This window comes from Myotis nattereri (assembly GCF_964212035.1).
Source record: "Myotis nattereri genome assembly, chromosome: 15".
NCBI classification, from domain to species: Eukaryota; Metazoa; Chordata; class Mammalia; order Chiroptera; family Vespertilionidae; genus Myotis; species Myotis nattereri.
The window spans coordinates 7,254,361-7,275,157 of NC_138090.1; the positions used below are offsets into that span (position 1 = coordinate 7,254,361).

Consider the following 20,797-nt stretch of genomic DNA (forward strand, 5'->3'; position numbering starts at 1 on the left):
GCACCTGGCCCCATCCACAGTGTAGCTGGCCCCGTCTACACTGCACCTGGCCCCATCCACACTGCACCTGGCCTCATCCACGCTGCACCTGGCCCTGTCCACACTGCACCTGGCCCCATCCACAGTGTAGCTGGCCCCATCTACACTGCACCTGGCCTCATCTACACTGCACCTGGCCTCATCCACACTGCACCTGGCCCCATCCACACTGCACCCTTCTTTGCAATTGTCTGTACGCAATCTATCTTCAGTCCTCACACTATGACATCAGCAAGACCTCAGGTACCTACATAGAGCTAGCACTGTTTTTACGGAATGCTTTACGAAGATGATTCAGTCATTCTCCCAGCAACCCAAGAGGTGCCCACTACTATAACCCCCACTTTTCAGGCCAGGATGGGGAGGCTGGGGAAGCCCAGGGGGATGGACACAGGTGCCCACCCAGGCCGTGGGCGCCAGAGTCTGTCCCGGGAAGGGAAGGGCCGAGCCTGTTTTGCCCACCAGGAGGTCTGTGGTGCCCAGCAGAGAGCCTGGCATGGATGGCTGTTGGTCCCTGGAGACAGGAAATGCACTACCAGTCCCCACCGTGATGCCCCGCCCACTGCACCAATGATTTTTGGGCTCTGAGTGAGCCTGGGCCAGCAGAGCCCTCTGGCAATGTGCACCCCTGGGAAAGGGGGTGAGATGCCGATGTCACGAAGCTGTCACTGCGGGAAATGAGGTAATGAAGCATCCTTGTAAACTGTCGAGTCACAGCACTAGCAACCGAGAGTAACCAAGATCCTGGCCCTCGTGGCCACAGACTGCCACGACCTTAGGCACAGGTGCGGCTTCTTTGAGACCAGAGGCAACCCACAGAGGCAACGGGCCCTTTTATTTGGCTGGAGAAGTTGGGGGGCTCCAAGGCACAATAGGGTGGCTCTCGGGCTTTCCAGAGGCCTCCAAAATCATGTCTAGGCTCTGAGAACAAAATGACTAGCTCCCAGAGATAAAAGGGAAACTGGAAAATTTAAATAATTAACATATGATTAGCATATTCCGATTCCATTAAGGGTTCCCTTTAGAATCTGTGAAAACCTTTCTGCATCTGCAAGAAATTTCAGGTAAGATTCTCCCACTTTGTAAGAACTGCTGAGCACACCCCACACCCCGACACGGACAAGAATGCAGAAACAGCAGTGAATTAAACTAATTGTAGCCAAATAATTTCAGAAGCAAAGCATAACATCAGCAAATTTACAAAGAAATCTATACATACGTGTGTCTATATTTGGAGACAAAGAGATAGAGAGAGAGAGAGAGAGAGAGAGAGAGAGAGAGAGAGAGAGAGAGAGAGAGGCTTCCTCTTCTCCTGACTCGGTGGTACTCCCATGTCCAATGAGCACCCATTCCGAGGTGGGTGAAGTGAGGTGGGCAGAGCCCCCAGAAGACAGGCCCCTCGAGTCCCCAGGGCCTCCTGACGGCCCAGCCCCGGGCGACCCACCGGCCTCCCAGGCCCCTCTCACTTAAATGTAGGGACGCAGACAGCAGAGGCCCCAGGCTGGCCTCCGGGTCACAGGACGAGGGCAGGCCCAGGAGGGCGGGGTGCCGCAGGGGGAGTCTTACCCAGCATGCCTTGGGAGTGCCAGGTGTACTCGTACCAGGTCTTGACGCGGTTCTGCACGGACCTGGGGATCTTGTAGAAGTTCATGTACTTCACGGTGCTGTCCATGCAGCTGCGGTAGTAGGTCTGCCCGGCCGTGGCGGCCCCCACCACGTCTCTCATCTGGGGCCGGGGGGAGGGGGGGGGAGGAAGTGCTGGGTCGGAATGGGGCCGTTCCATGGGCTTCGGGGACGTGGGGCACGGGCATGTTTACTTCACACAGACCAGGGTGCAGTGGGGTTCAGAGAGAGGGAGGCCCATGTCCACCCGAGAAGGATTTGCTGGCGGGGAGTTCTGTCTCCAGCGGGGGGTGGGGGGCTAGGCTGCTGGCCCCCTGGGCGGCCTCAGGTCCCAGGGGCTGGGCTGATGCCAGGGGCACTTGGACCCCAGGCTGCAGGAAATATGCCCGGTGAGGGCGCGGGGCCTCAAAGGTAACTCTGAGGACGGCTGAGTGTCGCCCCCAGCACATCAGAACCCCCGCCCCAGGGGTTGCTCTCTTCAAGGGCCCAGTTCCTCAGCCCCTGCAGAAACCATTCAGCCCGCTCTCGGACCTCCCAGAGGAGGGGCATTTCCCAGGGAAGCCAGCTCCCGGAGGCGATGGGCCCCAAGCCCAGGCTCCCAGGCTCAGTCGAAAAGGCCCAGGCACGCGTGGGCACGCTCCCGCAGGCAGGCGTGGGCAGCCGGACCGTGACCCAGCTACCTGTCCTATCATCACGGAGAAAGCGAAGACGCCCGTGAAATAGTTCAGCAGCTGGAAGACGATTTCAAACAGCGTCTGGGGGTCGGGCAGCCCCCCAATGGTGATGAGGGTCTTCACAGCCCAGTAGTAACAGCGGATGTAACTAAGGGAGGAAGAGGAAGGGCGGCTCAGGCATCACAGGCCCCGCTCCCCCGACCCAGGTGGCCTGGCCCTGACAGACGTGCTTGTGTGAGAAAGAAAGCCCTGCCCAGCCGGGGTGGCTCAGTGGCTGAGCATCGACCTTTGAACCTGGAGGTCACGGTTTGATTCCCGGTCAGGGCACATGCCCAGATTCACGCTTGACTCCCAGTGGGGGCGGCGGGGGGGGGGGGGGGGCATGCAGGAGGCAGCCAATCCATGATTCTCTCTCATCGTTGATGTTTCTATCTCTCTCTTCCTCTCCCTTCCTCTCTGAAATGAATATATATATATATATATATATATTTTAAATGGAACACGGGCCCTGAAGCTGGACTTCCCAGGCGCAAACCCAGCACTGCCACCCTCCAGCTGCATAACCTGGACCAAGCCTCAGCTTCCTTCCCTCCAGTGGGCGTGTTCACAGAAAACACCCATCACAGGTGACCGTGAGGACAGCTGAGGTGCTAGAGCAGTGGCTCTCAACCTTCTGGCCCTTTAAATACAGTTCCTCATGTGGTGACCCAACCATAACATTATTGTCGTGGCTACTTCATCACGGTCATGTTGCTACTGTGATGAATCGTCATGTAAATATCTGATATGCAGGATGGTCTTGGGCGACCCCTGTGAAAGGGTCGTTCGACTGCCAAAGGGGTCGCGACCCACAGGTTGAGAACCGCTGTGCTAGAAGCACACCTGGCCCAGGTGGGCTCTCGGTAAGTGCCAGCCGTCACGTGCCTGCTCTGGGAACAATAGACTCCCGTGACCTCAAGAAGTTCACCATCTAGTGGGGACAGGCAAGCAAACACATAATGGGGGAGGGAAGCAGCGGTGGTCGGCGATGGTAGGGAGGGCTCTCTGGCTCTGACCAGCTGGAGGCCTGGGCAGGGCTTTGAGCCGCCCTGTCCCTCATTTCCACCTGGTGCAGGGGAATCGCCGGACAACAGCGGCCGGCCCTGTGAGGTCCCCTGTCCCACCAGTCCTGGCCACCAGAGGGCGCAGGAAAGGCCTTTAGCCAGCGGGACTGAGCAAGGAAGCAGGGAGCTGCTGAGCCAACAGGAAGAAAACAGGCGTGATGTCGGCAAGCCTCAGCCTCTCCCCAAACCCTTCCTGGCGGGAGGGACCGTCCACTGGCTGGCACATCTCAGGGGGCTCCCTGAAGCCTTGTCTTCCATGCTACCCAGTCTGTGGGGACCCTGCAGGATGAAGGGCCAGATATGTTGGGTCCTCAAGCCCCAGCCCATAGCAGACACTGGACAAATGGTCGCTGTTCTGAGTATTATAATTATCCATGGTATTGGGCTTCTGGACTTGTAGGGGAGTCCTCCTTCGCTGCTTGTGCTTTGGCCATGTATCGGGGTTCCCTGTAGGATTTCCTTTGGAAAAGAGCAGTGTTGCCAAAAAAGGGGTGCCCTCCACGCTGAGCACCGAGAGCTCCCGGGGGCCCTACTGGAGGAAGGCCCTGTTCTCCGCTCCCTGCTGGCCACTCCTCCCCTGTGCCCGCGATGGGGGTGCCAGGCCCAGCCCCAGGACGTGGGTCCATAGCTTATTGGGGTATAGACGCCTCTGAGAATCTTAGTAAAGCCAGGGACTTCTCCTTCGAAGAGCCAGTATGTCCCACACATCTCACTTGCACCTGCATCTCAAGTGCCCGGTACCCCGTGTGGCTAGTGGCTCCTAGTGGCTCCAGTATCGGACAGAGAAGGCCTAGAACAGCGGTTCTCAACCTGTGGGTCGCGACCCCTTTGGCGGTCGAATGACCCTTTCACAGGGGTCGCCTAAGACCATCCTGCATATCAGATATTTACATTACGATTCGTAACAGTAGCAACATGACAGTGATGAAGTAGCAACGAAAATAATTTTATGGTTGGGTCACAACACGAGGAACTGCTTTTAAAGGACCACAAGGTTGAGAACCACTGGCCTAAGAAGGTGAGGCTGGAACTGCTCAGGTAGGGAGGCTGCTGGGCAACCAGGCCCCACCTACCTTCCCTGGTCATTCCACACCCCGCCCCCTCGGAGGACACAGACTGCGAGCAGGTCCTTAACTCCATTGTCCCGCACCTTTCTTCACGGTGCCCCCTCCCCCAGGCAAGCTCTGCCCCTTCTCTCCACCTGCCAAGGCCAAGAACTGACCTCATTCCACCTCCGCAGCCCCAGGCAGACATTTGTGACACTGTAACCACCCTGCCTGGGCTCAAACCCCAGCTCTCTAACTTCGGAACTGCTTTGCCCTCAGAGGTCGCTGCACACCTGTTACCTCGTGTGAAAAGGGGCAATGCTAGCACCTCTCTTGTGTGATTGTTGGGAGGATTAAGTGAGTGACTGTGTTAGCAGGGATGGTACCTTATAACTGCACTGTGGTTCCTGCTATTATTATTATTATTATTATTATCATCATCATCATTGCCATCACCATCAGCAGCATCATTTGATCATGTCCCACAGTGTATGGCAGCCCTCTGGATGGGCAAGTAGGTTTCTTCTAATTTTTTTTTACAAAAAAAAATATTTTTTAAATTTATTTCAGAGAGGGAAGGAGAGGGAGAGAGAGATTGAAACATCAATGATGAGAGAGAATCATTGATTGGCTGCCTTCTGCACACACACACACACACACACACTGGGGATCGAGCCCGCAACCTGGACATGTGCCCGAAAGGGAATCGAACCGTGATCTCTTGGCTCAAAGGTCAACACTCAACCACTGAGCCATGCCGCCCAAAGGGAAGTAGGTTTCGCCTTGTTGGTCAACCCTCGAGGGGCCAGGGACGCCCCGGAGCTGTGCTGAGGTTTCTGCGGCCTCCTTCCGCTCAGCTGTGCCCTTAGGGCACCCACCCCAATGCACATGTGCGGGGACTCTGCCAACTCGGCTAGATTCCGGCATCCCGAAGGGTCTCTCCAATGGGTCTGGCTCAGGGCTGTGCCCCTCTGCCTGGCACGCGGCAGGGGCTCAGATGTTAGCTGAGCGAGGACAGGAGACTTGACCCCTCAACCTCATCACGGTGGCGGTTCCTCGGGATGGAGGAGGCCTGGGGAGCATGCGGGGATCGGGCTGTGTGGGAGTCCCTGGGCGGGCAGGATGGCCCGGGAGGAAGGCTGGCTCACCTGTTCCCCACGCCATCGTACACCCAGTGGGTGGAGCCAATGCCCTGATAGGCCGATGCCCAGTAATACAGGCACGAGTTCAAGTGCAAGCTGTAGAGCAAGTAGGCGGTGGTCCTGATCACCCTGCCAGGGAAGGAGAGGCGTGAACATGCAGCGGGAGGGTGGCCGTGACAGCTCACCAGGGGCAGGCGCACAGGGAACACGCCAACCTCCCCTCTCCGGCACCCACCCCACAGACGCCCCCGTGGGAGCTGCGTGGCCTCGCCCAGCTGCCTGGGGGCGGTCACTGGCCAATAGGGACAGCACAGGAGCCAATGCATGGAGCCGACTGGATGCTCTTTTGAGACTGAGCTCTGGGAATGGTGGCTCCGGACAGCGCTGTCAAGACCAGGGCTGGTTTGGCCCAGAGCGGCCTGTGCACACAGTCCTGGGCAGTGCGTCCGTGGGCAGGGGCAGAGGAGGGACAGGGTGTGCAGAAGTGCCAGTCCACGAGAGAGGGGAGAGGGCTTGTCCCCAACCTGCCCTGGCTGGCCATCCTTGGACACCACCCGATGGCCCGCTAGGTCCTTGCTCCCCGTCCCCCAGGATTTGAGCGATTGGGCGGGGGGGGGGGGGGTCAGTTCCCTGAGCTGAGACCAACATGAGGCTTCGCCCTGGAAACAGGGGTGAGGTATGCGTGCCCACCGAGGTGTTCCCTTCTCACAATCGCGGGAAACGGGACATCCCTGCTCCCCTGAAACACAAACATCCCCCGAGGAGGGCCAGGAAGGGGCCCGGCTTCCGGCCGTGCTGAGGCCTGCAGGCCAGGGGAAGCGTGGGTGGAGGGTGTGTGTGTGTGTGTGTGTGTGTGTGTGTGTGTGTGTGTGTGCGTGTGTGTGTGTGTGTGTGTGTGTGTCTCACCTGTAAACGTAGGCTTTGCTGAGGATGGATTCCAGGCGGTTGTTGAACTCGAAGAAGGCCATGTACTGGAGAGAGAACAAGGCATCAGGGCAGCCTGCGGTCCATGGGTGACACCCCGCCCTCACGCCATAGCCCAGTTCCCCCGGGGGTGCCAGGACTCGGGAGGGGGCTGGAGAGGGGACGTTCAAAATCACAGGTCCTGCCCAGCTGGTTTGGCTCACTGGATAGAGCGTCGGCCTGGGGACTGAAGGGTCCCAGGTTCGATTCTGGTCAAGGGCATGGACCTTGGTTGCGGGCACACCCCCAGGAGGGGATGTGCAGGAGGCAGCTGACCGATGCTTCTCTCTCATCGATGTTTCTAACTCGCTATCCCTCTCCCTTCCTCTCTATAAAAAATCAATAAAATATATATATTTTTTTAAATCACAGGCCCTGAGTCCTCGCAGGGTCAGGGCCAGAGACTGCAGTTACTAATCCGGTGGCAACCATGGCGCCTCTTCCTCTGAAATTTCATGCCATCATGTCCTGACAGCTTAATCTCAGGGGCCTCCTAGACCTTCTCACTCGGATCATGAGCCTTGGAGGGGCCCCTGTGTCCCAGGTAAGGAACCGCTGTCAGTGTTACCTTCGAAAGAAAACCATCTCATAGCGAACCGTGTCCCTAACGCCCTCACTTCCACCCTTTTTTTTCTAACAATAACAGTAACCACGCAGCCGCTTTCTGTGCTGAGCACCTTCGACCACCGCACCGTACAGTGACGAGCGTGGGGGTCGGGGTGCGGACCCCTGTGCAGCCGAAAATCCGTGTGTAAGTTTGGGCTCCCCACGAACTGAACTACTAACAAACAGCCTACTTTGCCCGGAAGCCTTGCCGATCACATAATCAGTTGATTGACACCTATTTTGTACGTTGTATGTATTATATACCGTATGTCTACAATAAAGGATGCTGGAGAACCGAAAATATTATTAAGAAAGTCGTAAGGAGGAGAAAATACGTTTGTAGTAATATATGTATTTATTTTTAAAAATCTGCATATCAGTGGACCCACGCAGTTCAAACCCGTGCTGTTCAAGGTCAGCTATATACGTGTGTATATATCTGTCTCTATAGCGATAGATATGTTACCTGAGCACGTGTTTTGCATGTGCGGTATGTATTAGCATTCTCCTTTTGCAGCGAGGAAACGCACTCAGCCCTTACCCAAAGCACACAGGCAGGAAGTGACAGAGCCAGGGCTCGAACCCAGATTGGACTCGCCCTGCCTCTCCGAGGGGGACACCCTCCCCGCGCCTCCCGCTCCCCGTGCTGCCGGGGCGAAGCCGCCGGTCCTACCTTCAGACAGCGGGGCAGCCGCAAGAGGGGGTTCACGCCGAACTTCAGGTAGAGCAAGTCCAAGGGCAGCAGGCACAGCAGGTCCATCTGCAATCCCAGCGGGCAGCACAGCGTGTGCAACAGGAAACCCAGGGCTGGGAGGGGGTGAGTGGTGGGGCCCCTCCCCTCAGCGGACAGGTGCGCTCAGGAGGCCTAAGCGTAGAGCAGAAGGCCTCCCACCCACAGGCTGCTGACTGCCCAGCCCGTGCCAGCCTGGGGAGCCACGTCCCACCTGCCCCGGAGCACCCAGGGCCCCCTGGGGTACCACCTTCATCCCTGCACACACCTTAAAGCGGGGAGACTTCAGGTAGTTATTGCGCATCTCCTTTTTGTCTGTCTGGAAGGAAATGGAATCATGACCGAGAAATGGGGAGCGGCGATGGAAGTCCCTAATGACCCCCCACCTTCCTATCAGAGTTGTAGCCCCTGGACGAGGAGCCAGAACAGAGCAGCTGCGCTTGGGGAGAGCCTCCAGGTTCCCAGGTGGGGAGGGGGAGCCCCCAGCCACCCGCTCCGCCTGCCGGCGACTCACAATGATGTCCCCTCCCCTGACAAACTGCAGGCGCATCTGGAACACAGTGATGTCCAGGAAGTAGATGAGGTCGCACAGGTAATCCATCAGCAGCCAGAAGTAGAGGTTGCCCGGCGTCTGGTAGGGGAAGGCCCAGCGCACAGGGATCAGCCAGCAGTTCCAGTTCCAGGCCAACACCACAAAGAACAGCCACAGGATGTACATCAGGTCTGTGGGCGGGAGGGGGCGGGGCGGGCCCAAGCCTCAGCCAGTGCAGTCAGGTGGGGCTGTATTCCTCTTGTCCGTCTGCACTTTCCTAGAAGCACTAAGTACGTGTGACACTCCTATAACTCGGAACGGGGAATCTAGTTCCTGCCTTAGTAAATACACAGTAGTACGTAATGGACAGAAGATGGACAGATGGATACACAGACATGTGGGTGAATGGATGGATGGATGAGTGGATGGATGAGTGGATGGAAGGATGGATGGATGGATGGATGGATGGATGGATGGATGGATGGATGGATGAGTGGATGGATGGATGAGTGGATGGATGGATGAGTGGATGGATGGATGGATGGATGGATGGATGGATGGATGGATGGATTAGTGGATGAATGGATGGATGAGTGGATGGATGGATGGATGGATGGATAGATGGGTGGATGGATGGGTGGGTGGGTGGATGGATAGATGGATGGATGAGTGGATGGATGGATGGATGGATGGATGGATGGATGGATGGATGGATAGATGGATGGACAGATGGATGGATGGATGGATGGATGGATGGATGGATGGGTGGATGGATGGATGGATGGACACCATAGGTCACCTGGTCATTTTAGAGGCCCAGTGGACACCAGTGTCCCCCAAATGACTGCCTGTGTGACCTTGGGGAAGTCCCTCTGTGGCTCCTGCCCTGCCCTGAGGCTCAGGCCTAAGAGTTCAGATAAGAAAGGCAGGAAGATTCTCTGTAAACTGTAGAGAGCCGCGCACACATGAAGGACTGTCAGTCCTGAGGAATAGTAAATGGGCTAAAAGAGGGGATTCCCTTCAGATGTGGGAAGAACTTCCCTTTTCTGCTCAGAGCAGCACCTCCAGGAAGGAGCCAGCAAGAACTGAGCAGAAAGACCTGGTCAGCAGTCAGGGGCCCAGCTGCCAGCACTAGCTGTGTGTGTCGGCGGCGAACTTCTCTGTGCCTCTGTTCCCGTGTCTGTCCGATGGCTGTGATCGTGCGTTCCCTTCCAGGGATGTGTGTGTGTTTGTTTCGGGGTCCCAGCCTTGGATGCCCACGGCCTCCCAGCCCACGTCTGGCTCAGCCCCTCCATCCCGTCCCGCTCTCCCATCCTCTCGTGTCACGTGGCGGCCATGCCCACGGCCCAGCCAGGACTCACTGGTCAGCGGGTCGATGCTCCGGGGGAACTGGTACTTCCGCCAGGGCCGGCGCTTGAACTTGCAGCAGAGCATGTCGCAGTAGTGCTCCTCCTCCGCCTGCGCCTCCCCAGCGGGCATCGTGCCCACGGCCGGCTCCGGGGCTTGCTTGGCGGGAGCTGTGGGATGACGCTGGTCACCCCTGACCCAGCCCTGCGGCTCAGGCAGGGGATGCAGGGAGAAGGCTCCCAGCTGCAGACCCCGCACTGGGGCTGAGGGACCCTGGCCCCGTCCCAGCTCTGTGGGCAGATGCCAGGGAGCTCTCCTGGAGGAAAACCCTAAGCTCCCTCCTCACAGCGACTGGGCCCCAGTCCAGCAACGCTCAGCAGCCACCAATCTGGAACTGCCCACAGGAGGCGCCTCTGGGCCATTTGGATGTGTCAGCTGAGTGTCTGCTTGTGCATCTGTTTGGATCATTTGGTTCCCCCAGCAGGGCAGGAGCGCCTCGGACCCAGGACTTCCACCCCCCAGGGTCAGAAACCAGGGCAACACTGCTCTAGGTTCCTCAGAGCAGGAAGCTTGGCTCCTTTGTCTCTAAAACAAGACACCGAATGGATGACAGTCAGTGGATGGCGAGGAGGGTGACCTAGAGATTGGCTCTTACAGGTGCAATTTGGCCATGCTCCTAGTGGTAGGATGGCAAAGGCTGGCTCTGCTGGCACCGTGAGTTCTAAGGCACGGTCCTCCTTTGGAAAGACCTAGAACCCTCGCCCCACCCCCACCCCCCCAGCAACAGAGCAGGCTCCTCATTTTCTCCTGGCACCTCGAAAGCAGAAGACGTCCAGGTAGCCCCATGAGAGTATTGCTAGTGAGGCATCTGAAAGGCCGTCTGGTTCCACAGTGAGTTATAGACACCATCTGAGTGTGAGACCCCGAGATACGCCCCAGGGGGGGCCACCTGACGCCAGGGGGATAAAGACAGAAGGGTCGCCTGGCCAGGTGTGGCTCAGTGGTTGAGCATTGACCTCTGACCCAGGAGGTCACGGTTCGATTCCCAGTCAGGGCACATGCCCGGGTTGTGGGCTCCATCCCCAGTAGGGGGCGTGCAGGCAGGAGGCAGCCGATCAATGATTCTCTTATCATTGATGTTTCTCTCCCTCCCTCTCCCTTCCTCTCTGAAATCAATAAAAATATATTTAATCATAATAAAAGAAGAGTCCATGAGGGTACTTGCCCTGTTGGACAGGGGAGCCAAGTACTAGATCATTGGTCAGAACTAGGACCTTCTCCCCTCCCCTGGGTACATAGCTAAGCCTGTACCTACAGGACCCCAAAATCCACGCAGTGGGGATGTGGCTGCTCTCAAACACCTCAGTCATTTGGGGGGCCACCCTCACCATGAGTCAACAGGCTTCAGGGGCCCCACCCGACCCCTGCTGGGTGGCCCCACTCTGGACTCACAGGGCTTGGGGCTCTCCTCGTCGGAGGTGACGTCCGGGTCAATGAGCTTCTCCTTCACCTTCTCCGTCCGCTCCTTGAAGAGCTTCACCAGCTCCTGCAGCCGCTCGTTGATGACGGCGCTGTTCTGGCTGGCGGAGGAGGACGCCCGGTCCTGGTCGCTATGGAAACACCACATGGGGAGGGATCCCTGTGCCCCCGGCAAGAGCTGACCCCACCTGGCCTGCGGAGGTGAACCCCTTGGGCGTCCGAGCCCACTTTGTCACCTCCTGGCAGGAAGTCCCGCCTGGGAGTGAGGCCCCGGGCCCAGCTTTCAGAAAAGGCGCTGCGCAGCCTGGCCAACGTGGCTCCGTGGCTCCATGGCTGAGCATCCACCTGAGGACCAGGAGGTCATGGTGCACATCCCAGTCAGGGCACATGCCCGGGTTGCGGGCTCCATCTCCAATGTGGGGGGGTGCCAGAGGCAGCCGACCAATGATTCTCTCTCGTCATTGATGTTGCTATCTCTCTCTCTCCCTCTTGCTTCCTCTCTAAAGTCAATAAAAATATATTTAAAAAAGAAAATATACTGTGCAGGCTCTAAGTCAGATGGGCAGTTCTGAATAAACTTTGATTCCACTGTGACTTAGAGGTGAACACAGCTCAGGGCCATCAGTCCTAGTGTGGGGTTCACCTGAGATACGAGTCTGGGACAGATTGGGGGGGCGGGGCAGGGAGGGCTAGTTATTTAAGCTTCAGAAATAGCTGGAGGTGGGGAAAACAGTACAGATATATTGTATATCTTTTTAACTTTCAGGAGTTTAAACTATGAACTCATAGCAAGAGAAAGAGAATGAATGAATGAATGAATGAATGAATGAATGAATGAGCCTGCCTGACATTCCACTCAGCGTGTAGCAAGGGCCCTGGGTGCCTGGACACAGACATGTAAGTCAGCTCTCCTCTGAGTGGCCTCCCTGTCCCCCTCGCTGAGCTGAGTGTAACACTGGTGTTTTCAGATCTGGAGACCCAGGCTCGTCCCACTTCTTGGAAGTCACTGGCAGAGGCTGCCTTGTGGTGTCCGGCTGGCGTGGCTCCGTGGTTGAGCGTCAACCCATAAACCAAGAGGTCACGGTGCAATTCCCAGCCAGGGCGCTTGCCCAGGTTGTGGGCTTGACCCCCAGTGTGGGGCGTACAGAGGTAGCCGATCAATGATGTTTCTCTCTCATGGATGTTGCTCTCCCTTTCCTTTCCTCTCTCTCTCTCTAAAAATCAATAAACACACATTTTAAAGCATCCAGGCCCCCCCCCCCCTGCCCACTCACCTCCTCTTGCCCACCCATCCCCCAGCTTTCTGACTCTCTGAGACCCCAGGCGAGGCCCCCACTCACTCTGTGCCCTGTGAGGTGGGGGCGTCGGGCCAGGCGACCACAGGGGTCTCGGCCGGCGATAGCTCCTTGATCTCTTCCGCTTCCTCATCCTGGGAGGGCAGCCTCTTCCTGCGAGGACACAGTATGGAAGAGGCCTTCAGCGAGGGCAGGCCCTGGGGGGGAGGGAGCCGACTTGGACCCTGGCAGATCACCCACAGCCAAATCCTGGGTGGGAATGGGGCAGGAGACGCTGCTGCCCAAGGGTCCTCAGGTCCCTGCAGGGACACCGAAAGGGAGAGGAGAGGTTTGCAGCTGCCCTCTGACCTCAGTCTCCACATCCGTTCAATGGCTGAGCATAAAAACAACGGCATTGACTTGGTCTCAGGCAGACCTGAGTTCGAATCCAGCCCTGCCTCTTCCCAGTGTGTGACCTTGGCAAGTGACTTAAACTCTCGGAGCCACCTCAGTTTCCCCTTCTGTAAAATGGCACTAAACCCACCCAGCACAAGAAGATCCGATCTCTCAGCCGGGACTCGGCCTAAACATCCTCCTCCCTTCCCACCCCAGTCTAAAGTCACTGCCCTCATCCGGCCAGCATGGCTCAGTAGTTGAGCATTGACCCATGAACCAGGAGGTCATAGTTCAATTCCTGGTCAGGGCACATGCCCAGGTTGTGGGCTCCATCCCCAGTAGGGGGCGTGCAGGAGGCAGTCCATCAATGATTCTCTCTCATCACTGATGTTTCTCTTTCTCTCTCCCTTTCCCTTCCTCTCTCTGTAATCAATAAAAACATATTTTTTTAAAAAAATTATTTTAAAAAGGGGAGGTAGAAATCAGGCTTGTCACATTCTACCCCCTTCTAACATGCAGTTGAGGGTAGTAGGGACCTTTATAGAGAATTAGGAGAACCAGTAAGGGAGGGCATAGTCCCGGTTCTAACCCCAACTCTCTGAGTGACCTCGGGCCAGCTGCTTCCCCTCTCTGGCCTCAGTCTCCTCATCTGCCAAATGGGCAGGTGGCACGGTGCTGCGGAAAGCCCATGAGAAGCATAAAAGGCCACCTGCGGGTCCCCGCGGCCGATCCCGGGACTGCGAGGGTGTCGGACTTGGCAGGAGACGGCGGCAGCCGCTCGGGTGGGGGTGGCTTGTCCTCCTCGATGAGGGGGTGGCTGTCAGCATCAGTGTCTTCCACCTGCACTTCCGGGTGCTCTTCTGTGGCAGGCACTTGGGGAGAGGAGGGAGGGGGCAGAGAGAGAGAGAGAGAGAGAGAGAGAGAGAGAGAGAGAGAGAGAGAGAGAGGCCATAGACACAGGCTTGGAGCAGCCGCCGGCAGCCACCTCCCAAAGGGGCCCACACAGACCTCCATGCAGGATGCACAAGGCACAGAGCCCAGAGGCCTCCGAGAGCCACGTGACCCCGGCCACCAGCCAGGACCCACAGAGGCAGCCGTGACTCCACAGAAGCCACCAGGGCCCCAGGACACGGCCTGGAGTCCAGGTCTCCAAAGCCCCACTGGGATTCCCTGGCCTGGTAAGCATCAAGGACCCAGGGTTGCAGGGGGTGGGGGTACAGCCTCAGAGCAGGCATGGGGAGCCTGGGGGGGCAGGGGGGGGCAGTCCCAGCGCCTGGCCTAGCACAGCCTGGCTCAGCTGCTTCCCTTCTCTGGGCCTCAGTTTCCCCATCCCAGGGAAGGGGGTGATGCCTTCCCAGGCCCGGGGGTGGGAGGAGAAGGCACCAGGCCTCAGGGAGCTATGTGGAGTGTCCTCCAGTCAAGGGTAACAGCCTGTCTTTGTCGTGAGCGTTACTGCTGTTGGGGGACCCGTTTGGGTATGTCTTTGTTTGTTTCTAAATATATTTTTATTGATTTCAGAGAGGAAGGGAGAGGGAGAGAGAGACAGAAACATCAATGATGAGAGAGAATCATGGATCGGCTGCCTCCTGCATGACCCACACTGGGGATGGAGCCCACAACCCGGGCATGTGTCCCGGACAGGAATCTAGAGTTAAGGCAGAAAACGGCAGGGGTCACCCCGGAGGGGTCGGTGTGTCCCTGAGCACTTGGTCATTAGACAGCAAGTAGCAGGCCTGCCGGCCGCGGAGGACACCTTGTCACAGTGGAACAGAGCCAGGCGGCCGCCCTCCACACTGGCCCCCGGGGAGGCCGCTCCTCCTGAGCTGCCTGCTCTGCCTGCCGGCACCTGGGGCCTCTGCTTCCCTGACATGGAATTTGCCGGGCAGATACCAACGGTCCTCGGAAATTCCAGCTCCCGGCAAACTCTCAAGGTTGGAAGATTCTGTCTGCAACAGACTCCACATTCCTCTCCTGCTCCCTTCCCCTCCACTCACCTCTCCCCCCGTCCCAGCTCCCTGCCCCCAGTCTCTGGGCCTGGGGATCTGAGTGGCTAGTTTACACTAGCGTGTGAGTGACTATTTGTACAAATGATGAAGATCTGGAGAAAGCAATGTTTAACCCAGTGATGGCGAACCTATGACACGCGTGTCAGAGGTGACACGCGAACTCATTTTTTTGGTTGACTTTTCTTTGTTAAATGGCATTTAAATATATAAAATAAATATCAAGAATATAAGTCTTTGTTTTACTATGGTTGCAAAGATCAAAAAATTTCTACATGTGACACGGCACCAGAGTTAAGTTAGGGTTTTTCAAAATGCTGACACGCCGAGCTCAAAAGGTTCGCCATCGCCGATTTAACCCCAAGACATGAATTGCTAACTGTGGGACTTGAGGCACAGGGAGAAGGAGAGTAAGGCCCCTCCAGTCACCACAAAGCATGAGGAAGGCATTGATCAGCAGCGGAAGGGTGGTTTCCCACGAGCCCAACTAGTGGTCGACGTGCTGACCGCGGCACCCACACTGGGAAACAGCCCAGGCCATGCAGAAGCACAGATCACGGGCGCGAGCATGCTGGGAGGGTGGGCTCACGCTACCTAGGCGACGGACGGAGCTCCTGGTCTCCTTGGCAAAGCTGGAGTTGGACAAGGTCGTCCTCCGGGAGACGAGGACGGGGATGCGGGTGATTGGGGGGCAGTAGCTGGGCACATTGGGGAGGTGCTCCACCGGGTTTAGGGGGGCCAGCCTGGGGGCCACCTGGCCAGGCGGCTGGTCCCGGACCCGGCCATTCAGTTCCATGTCCCGGCCTGGGGTAGCCATGGTGCTGGGGCCAGGGGGGTCTCAGGCAGAGGCGGGGCCCTGGGGACTGCAATGAGGAGCACAGAGTTGGGGAAGGCAGGGGAGCGGGGTCTCCCCACCGGCACCGACACAGACCAGCCCGGCGCCCGGCTGCACCTGCAGCAGCTGCTCCCAAATTCGGGAGCATCACTCTTGTCCCTGGAACTCGATGTCAAATGCATCACCACGTGTTGTGGCTGGTCCTCCCCACAGCTCCGAGGGACACCTGCAGCCCCTAACTCCCTGCACTCTGTTAACCAACCCCCGGTAGCATTTCCCACCTCAGGCTCAAAAAAGTCAGGATCAGCCGGGCGGGCACGGCTCAGTGGTTGAGCATCGACCTATGAACCAGGAGGTCACGGTTTGATTCCCGGTCAGGGCACATGCCCAGGTTGCGGGCTCGATTCCCAGTGTGGGGCGTGCAGGTGGCAGCCAATCAATGATTCTCTCTCATCATTAATGTTTCTCTCTTTCTCTCCCTCTCCCTTCCTCTCTGAAATCAATAAAAATATTTTTAAAAAAAAGCTCAGAGGGGCGTGGAGTCTAGGACGTGCCCTTGGCAGACTCTGGTCCTAATTTTCACTGTAATCTGTTACACGTTTGAGCCAAGCCCCTGCTGGGTGGCAGCCCGAGAGCTGGGCGGTAGGAGCGGGGCGGCTGGCTGGGAGCAGGCTTCCCCAGGCTGCTGGAGTCCTGGGGAGTCAGTGCAATCCCCCGGGCCCTTGAACTCCATCACCCGCTTTGATGATGTGGTCCCGGGCGCAGAGGGTGGTTTGCCTGAGGATGGGGCAGGTGGAGGGGGACAGGGATGGTGGAGACGGAGGGAGAGGACGGGGATGGCCCTTCACACTCTCTGCCATCTTCCACCCACCACCACCTACCTCCTGAGCTGGCGGCTGCGGCTTCTTCCTGCAAAATACACAGTGGAAACAGAAGCTGAGACCAGCATGCCACGCCCACCCCCCCACCCCCCCCAGCCCTGTCCAGCCTGTCTTCTGGGGCGTCCGGGGAGGCGGCCTCCACCTCTAGGGGCAGTGCGTACAGGAGCCCCAGGCCCCACCCCGACCTGTCACATGTAATGAGCCCTGTGTGTGGGGACACAGGCACCAGAGCAGCCACCACAGTCCTCCCCATGGACAGTGCACAACTGTGCACAGCCTGCAGGGGAGGGGATTAGCCCCATTTCACAGAGGTGGCCACTGAGGCCCAGAGTGGGGCGGTGACTGGTCCAGGGTCACACAGCCACGTGAGGACTGAAGTGCGGGTCCAGCAGCTCCCCACCCACTCCACCGAAGGCCCCTCCTCACACCGTCTGACCCCTAGTACCAGCGGGCTTTGCGGTCCCACCACCCTGCTCCCTCCGTCTGGCGGGCATCTCACACATTGAAAACCCCCCATAAACAAAGGAGTCAAGGTCTCTGCCCCTTCCACCGAGGCCAGCCCACACCCCAGGGCAGCCGGGGCCAGGCCGGGTGCTGCTCCATACCTGGCAGGAGGCCCTCTGGGTGACCGTCCTGTCTGTGCTGCCCAGGTCCGCGCCGGCCTCTGCCACCAGACAGCTATCCAGCAGGACACTGTGACCCGGAGGGGAAAGGGCTGGGTCAGGCTGAGTGCCCGCTCTGTGCCAGGAGCTGGGGCACCAAGATGCCCCCGAATAGGTCCTCCCCTAGTGAGACTCCCACATGGGGAGGCGGCAGACGCACGTCCTGCGAACGATCCCCGAGTCTGAGACATGTGCTGGGATAAGGGGACGTGAAGGCCATGGCCACAGTTCGGCCCAGGAAGGAGGGCTTCCCAGAGGTGGTGGCCTGTGAGCTCAACCTCAAGGATGATGAATGAACCACAAGGAATAGGTGGGGAAGGGTGTCCAGGACGGGGGAACAGCATGTGCAAAGGGAAGTGTGCAGGACGGCTTAGGAACTGTCCTCTGGGTGTGATCCAAAGGCACTGTCCAGTGTTCACAACAGATGCCCAGCATGTCCCTCTGAAGTCTCCCGGCTCCCTTGGTGCTGCAGGCAGGGCAGGGAGTCTGAGAAAAGGGAGGCCCAGAGAGGTGAACCGGCCTGGCCAAAATCACACAGCAAATTGTCACGCGCCACACAAACCCTCAAACACAGGCCCTGCGTTTGTTCCCACATGTGAGCTCAGAGCTCCACTGCAGCATAGAATCCCCTAGAAGTATTGTGGAAACTATTCCCTCCTTGGGCCTCAGAGCACACAGGCCCAGGAAATGCGCTTCCCACGGCCCAGTCAGGGGCTGCCCAGGGTCCTGGCCTTTCCAGAATCAGGCCGGGAAGTCAACGTGTGGCTGTGGGTAAGTCACTGGGACGCCCTCTGGCTGCCTCTATTTGCTCGCCTGTCAAATGGGTAGGACTTGCTCAGCCTGCACAGCCTGACTTACTTGGGTGAGCTCAGAGGGCCCCTGAGAATCTCAGGGAAAAGTGAAAAAAGATTCCCCATGTCAGGGGTCATTCTCGATTCTCTAACGACCGGTCAGCAGCTTGGTCTGGGGTCCCAAGTGTGAACGCAGAGCCAGCCTGACCTGGGACGGGCAGCTCTGCACCTGCTGGCAGACGCCCCTGTCTCAGAGCCTCGGGCCTCTCACCTGGGAGCTGGGATTAATGACAGACGCTGCAGTGGGGCGTCCGGCACAGAACACCAGTGCTAGTCCAATGGCAGCTGCTCTTAGGCTCGTCCTTGTCATCATCACCATTAGTCCCAGAGGAGCACCTTCTGCAGGGTTAGGAGTCACCCCCGTGGATTGGGGAACGTTTTGCACAAACATCTCCAGCTATAGAGACGCCTCACCAGCCCTACCCTGGCCCTGCCAGCACCACCAGGGCTGTTGGGGGACCTATGTACCCACAGTTTTGGTTGCCTCTGGCCCGCAGTGTGCTCAGTGCCTGCCACGACCCCCTTCTGCTGGGCCCGGAAGCGGCAGGCTATCAACTTCTGGAAGGTTCCCAAATCCCAGGGAATTCTACATGGAGGGTCAAAGAGACGGGCTAAGATGGGCATCCCAGAGGAGCCACCCCCCCTCCCCGCTCTCTATGTGAAAGGGTTAAAGGTGCAGGGAGGAGCCAAGGCAGCCAGCAGGCTGTGCCCCCAAATTAAGGTCCTCACAGTCCCCTTCCGCCTTCCGCAGACTCTTCATGGCACCCCAACCCCAAAAGAAGGAAGGGGGAGCCCTTAGGAGATGCAGGCACCTACTTGGGTCTCACTGGCTTTGCTGACCAGGACAGCCATGGTGCAGGAGCTCAGCGGGGGGTGGTGCCATTCATCCCAGGGCTCCAGGCAGCACGAACAAGTGGAGAATTGGACAGTCTACCAGCCCACCAGCCCGAGCCCGTGAGCCTGCGCCTGCCAGGCTGGCTCTGGAGCCAGTGCGACCCGGGTGGCGGATGAGCCACCAATTCTTCCTGCTTCTAATCAGATTGTGCGGGCGACTCTGCAGAAGCGCCCCCAGGGAGGCCAGGTGGGGACCAAAAGGCTGTGGTTGCTAGGAAGAGCCGAGCTGTTGCCGGCAGAGACCTGGTCGCTAGGCGACCATCTGCCAGCGTCATCAGTCACCCCTGTGGCTCCACAAAGCTGGCCGAGAGCATCCTTCCCCCACCAGTGACAGCCCAGCGGCTTGCCCACGCAGACCCCTCTGGCCCTGGCTCTGGGATCGCTCGCTCTCTCACCACAGAGCCCCCATCCCTGCCTGAGGTCCGGGCCCGAAACTTTCCTGAGTTTGAAACTCTGGGTAAACATTTGTGTAGGCGTGTGTATGCGGCTGCAGCGTTTGTGGGTATCTGTAGTCATGTGCTGTGTGCATGAGCATGCGTGCAGGGTGCCGTGTGGGTATCTGCAAGTGTGTACATGTGTGCCTGTGAGCACACATGTGCGAACATGTGTGTGTTGTGTATGTATGCAGACTTATGTGTCTGTGCCTGTGTGCTGGTGTGTGTGACAGTGCAGACACCTGTATGTACCTGTGTGCATGAGAATACATGTAGTTAGCGCATGTAGATGTGTGTGAGCACATTGGATCACTGGCCTCAAGAGCCATGGCACAGAAGCCATGGCACAGAAAGGGGTTTTCAGGCCTGAGTGTTGGGCGCGCAGGTGTAATGGGGAAACAACTTCCCCACTATGCGCCCCACACAGAGGCAGGTGGAAGGCAGAAGGCAAACAAGGCTGCACTAAGGGAGCTGGCAGCCTCAAAGGCCCTCACCCAGGGCAAGAGCCGTCACGTGTCCGTGACAGCAGCCTGGCTCAGGGGCCCAGAGGGTAGAATTAGGACCAAGTGACAGAAATCATAAGGAAGCATGCTTAGTTTTGGTGCAAGAAATCACTTCATAAGCCAGGGGTGCATAGGGACGGAATGGATGCACAGCCTCTGTGAGGTGGTGAGCTCCCCATCACTGGAGGAAAGCAAACAGCTGTGTGGCCTCTGGCTGAGGATGAAAAGATTACATGCGACCTGGGCAAGGGTAGACTAAATGTAGATGACCCTGAGCAGGCTCCTATGCTGGCCTCAGGGTTTAACTCTTTCCTGGCAGGGACTAAAAATGACCCTCGGTGGGGATTCGAACATCCTGCCGCCCCCATTCTCACAGCTGGGTGTGGGGAGAAGCTCTGTGCAGGGATGTCCTTGCCCCTAAGAGCAGCAGAGCCTGTGCCTCTCACACTCATGGGCTACCCTGCCCCAGGTTACGGCCAGAGGGGCAGGTCAGGGAGGAAGAATGTGGGCCAGGGGGTACCACAGAGGGCAGAGTGACTGGGAATAGTGCCGGGGGTGGAGCCAAGGGACCCATTCAATCAGTCTGGCCTGATGGGAATACAGGCTCCTCCTGCCTCAATCTCTCCACAACGCTGCTGCCAGATCATGCCCCTCCCCTGCTCACAAACCTGCAATGGCTCCCCATTGCTCCCAGGAAATTCAGTTCAAGGCCTTTACAATATGGCCCACTGCCTCTGAAGGATTATCACCTAGTAGCCCCACCTCCCTGGGCCACTCCTT

At 57.9% G+C, this 20,797-nt stretch overlaps 2 protein-coding genes across 2 annotated transcripts in view; one reads left to right on the forward strand and one right to left on the reverse strand.

Annotated features, from left to right (window-relative positions):
- The window catches only part of NLRC5 (NLR family CARD domain containing 5), a 940,085-nt gene that overhangs the window by 582,448 nt on the left and 336,840 nt on the right, over positions 1-20,797 (forward strand). The gene's annotated exons all lie outside the window — the stretch shown is intronic.
- Positions 1-20,797, reverse strand: part of CNGB1 (cyclic nucleotide gated channel subunit beta 1) — a gene marked incomplete at its 5' end in the record, with an annotated part of 47,738 nt that overhangs the window by 13,465 nt on the left and 13,476 nt on the right. The window contains 13 exons of the mRNA XM_081108346.1: positions 1,606-1,765; positions 2,343-2,484; positions 5,634-5,756; positions 6,534-6,598; positions 7,870-7,956; positions 8,195-8,245; positions 8,441-8,649; positions 9,820-9,975; positions 11,258-11,415; positions 12,625-12,732; positions 13,664-13,826; positions 16,674-16,701; positions 17,279-17,366. Coding sequence (XP_080964472.1) covers positions 1,606-1,765; positions 2,343-2,484; positions 5,634-5,756; positions 6,534-6,598; positions 7,870-7,956; positions 8,195-8,245; positions 8,441-8,649; positions 9,820-9,975; positions 11,258-11,415; positions 12,625-12,732; positions 13,664-13,826; positions 16,674-16,701; positions 17,279-17,366 — 1,538 coding nt within the window. The remainder of the gene's footprint in view (positions 1-1,605; positions 1,766-2,342; positions 2,485-5,633; positions 5,757-6,533; positions 6,599-7,869; positions 7,957-8,194; positions 8,246-8,440; positions 8,650-9,819; positions 9,976-11,257; positions 11,416-12,624; positions 12,733-13,663; positions 13,827-16,673; positions 16,702-17,278; positions 17,367-20,797) is intronic.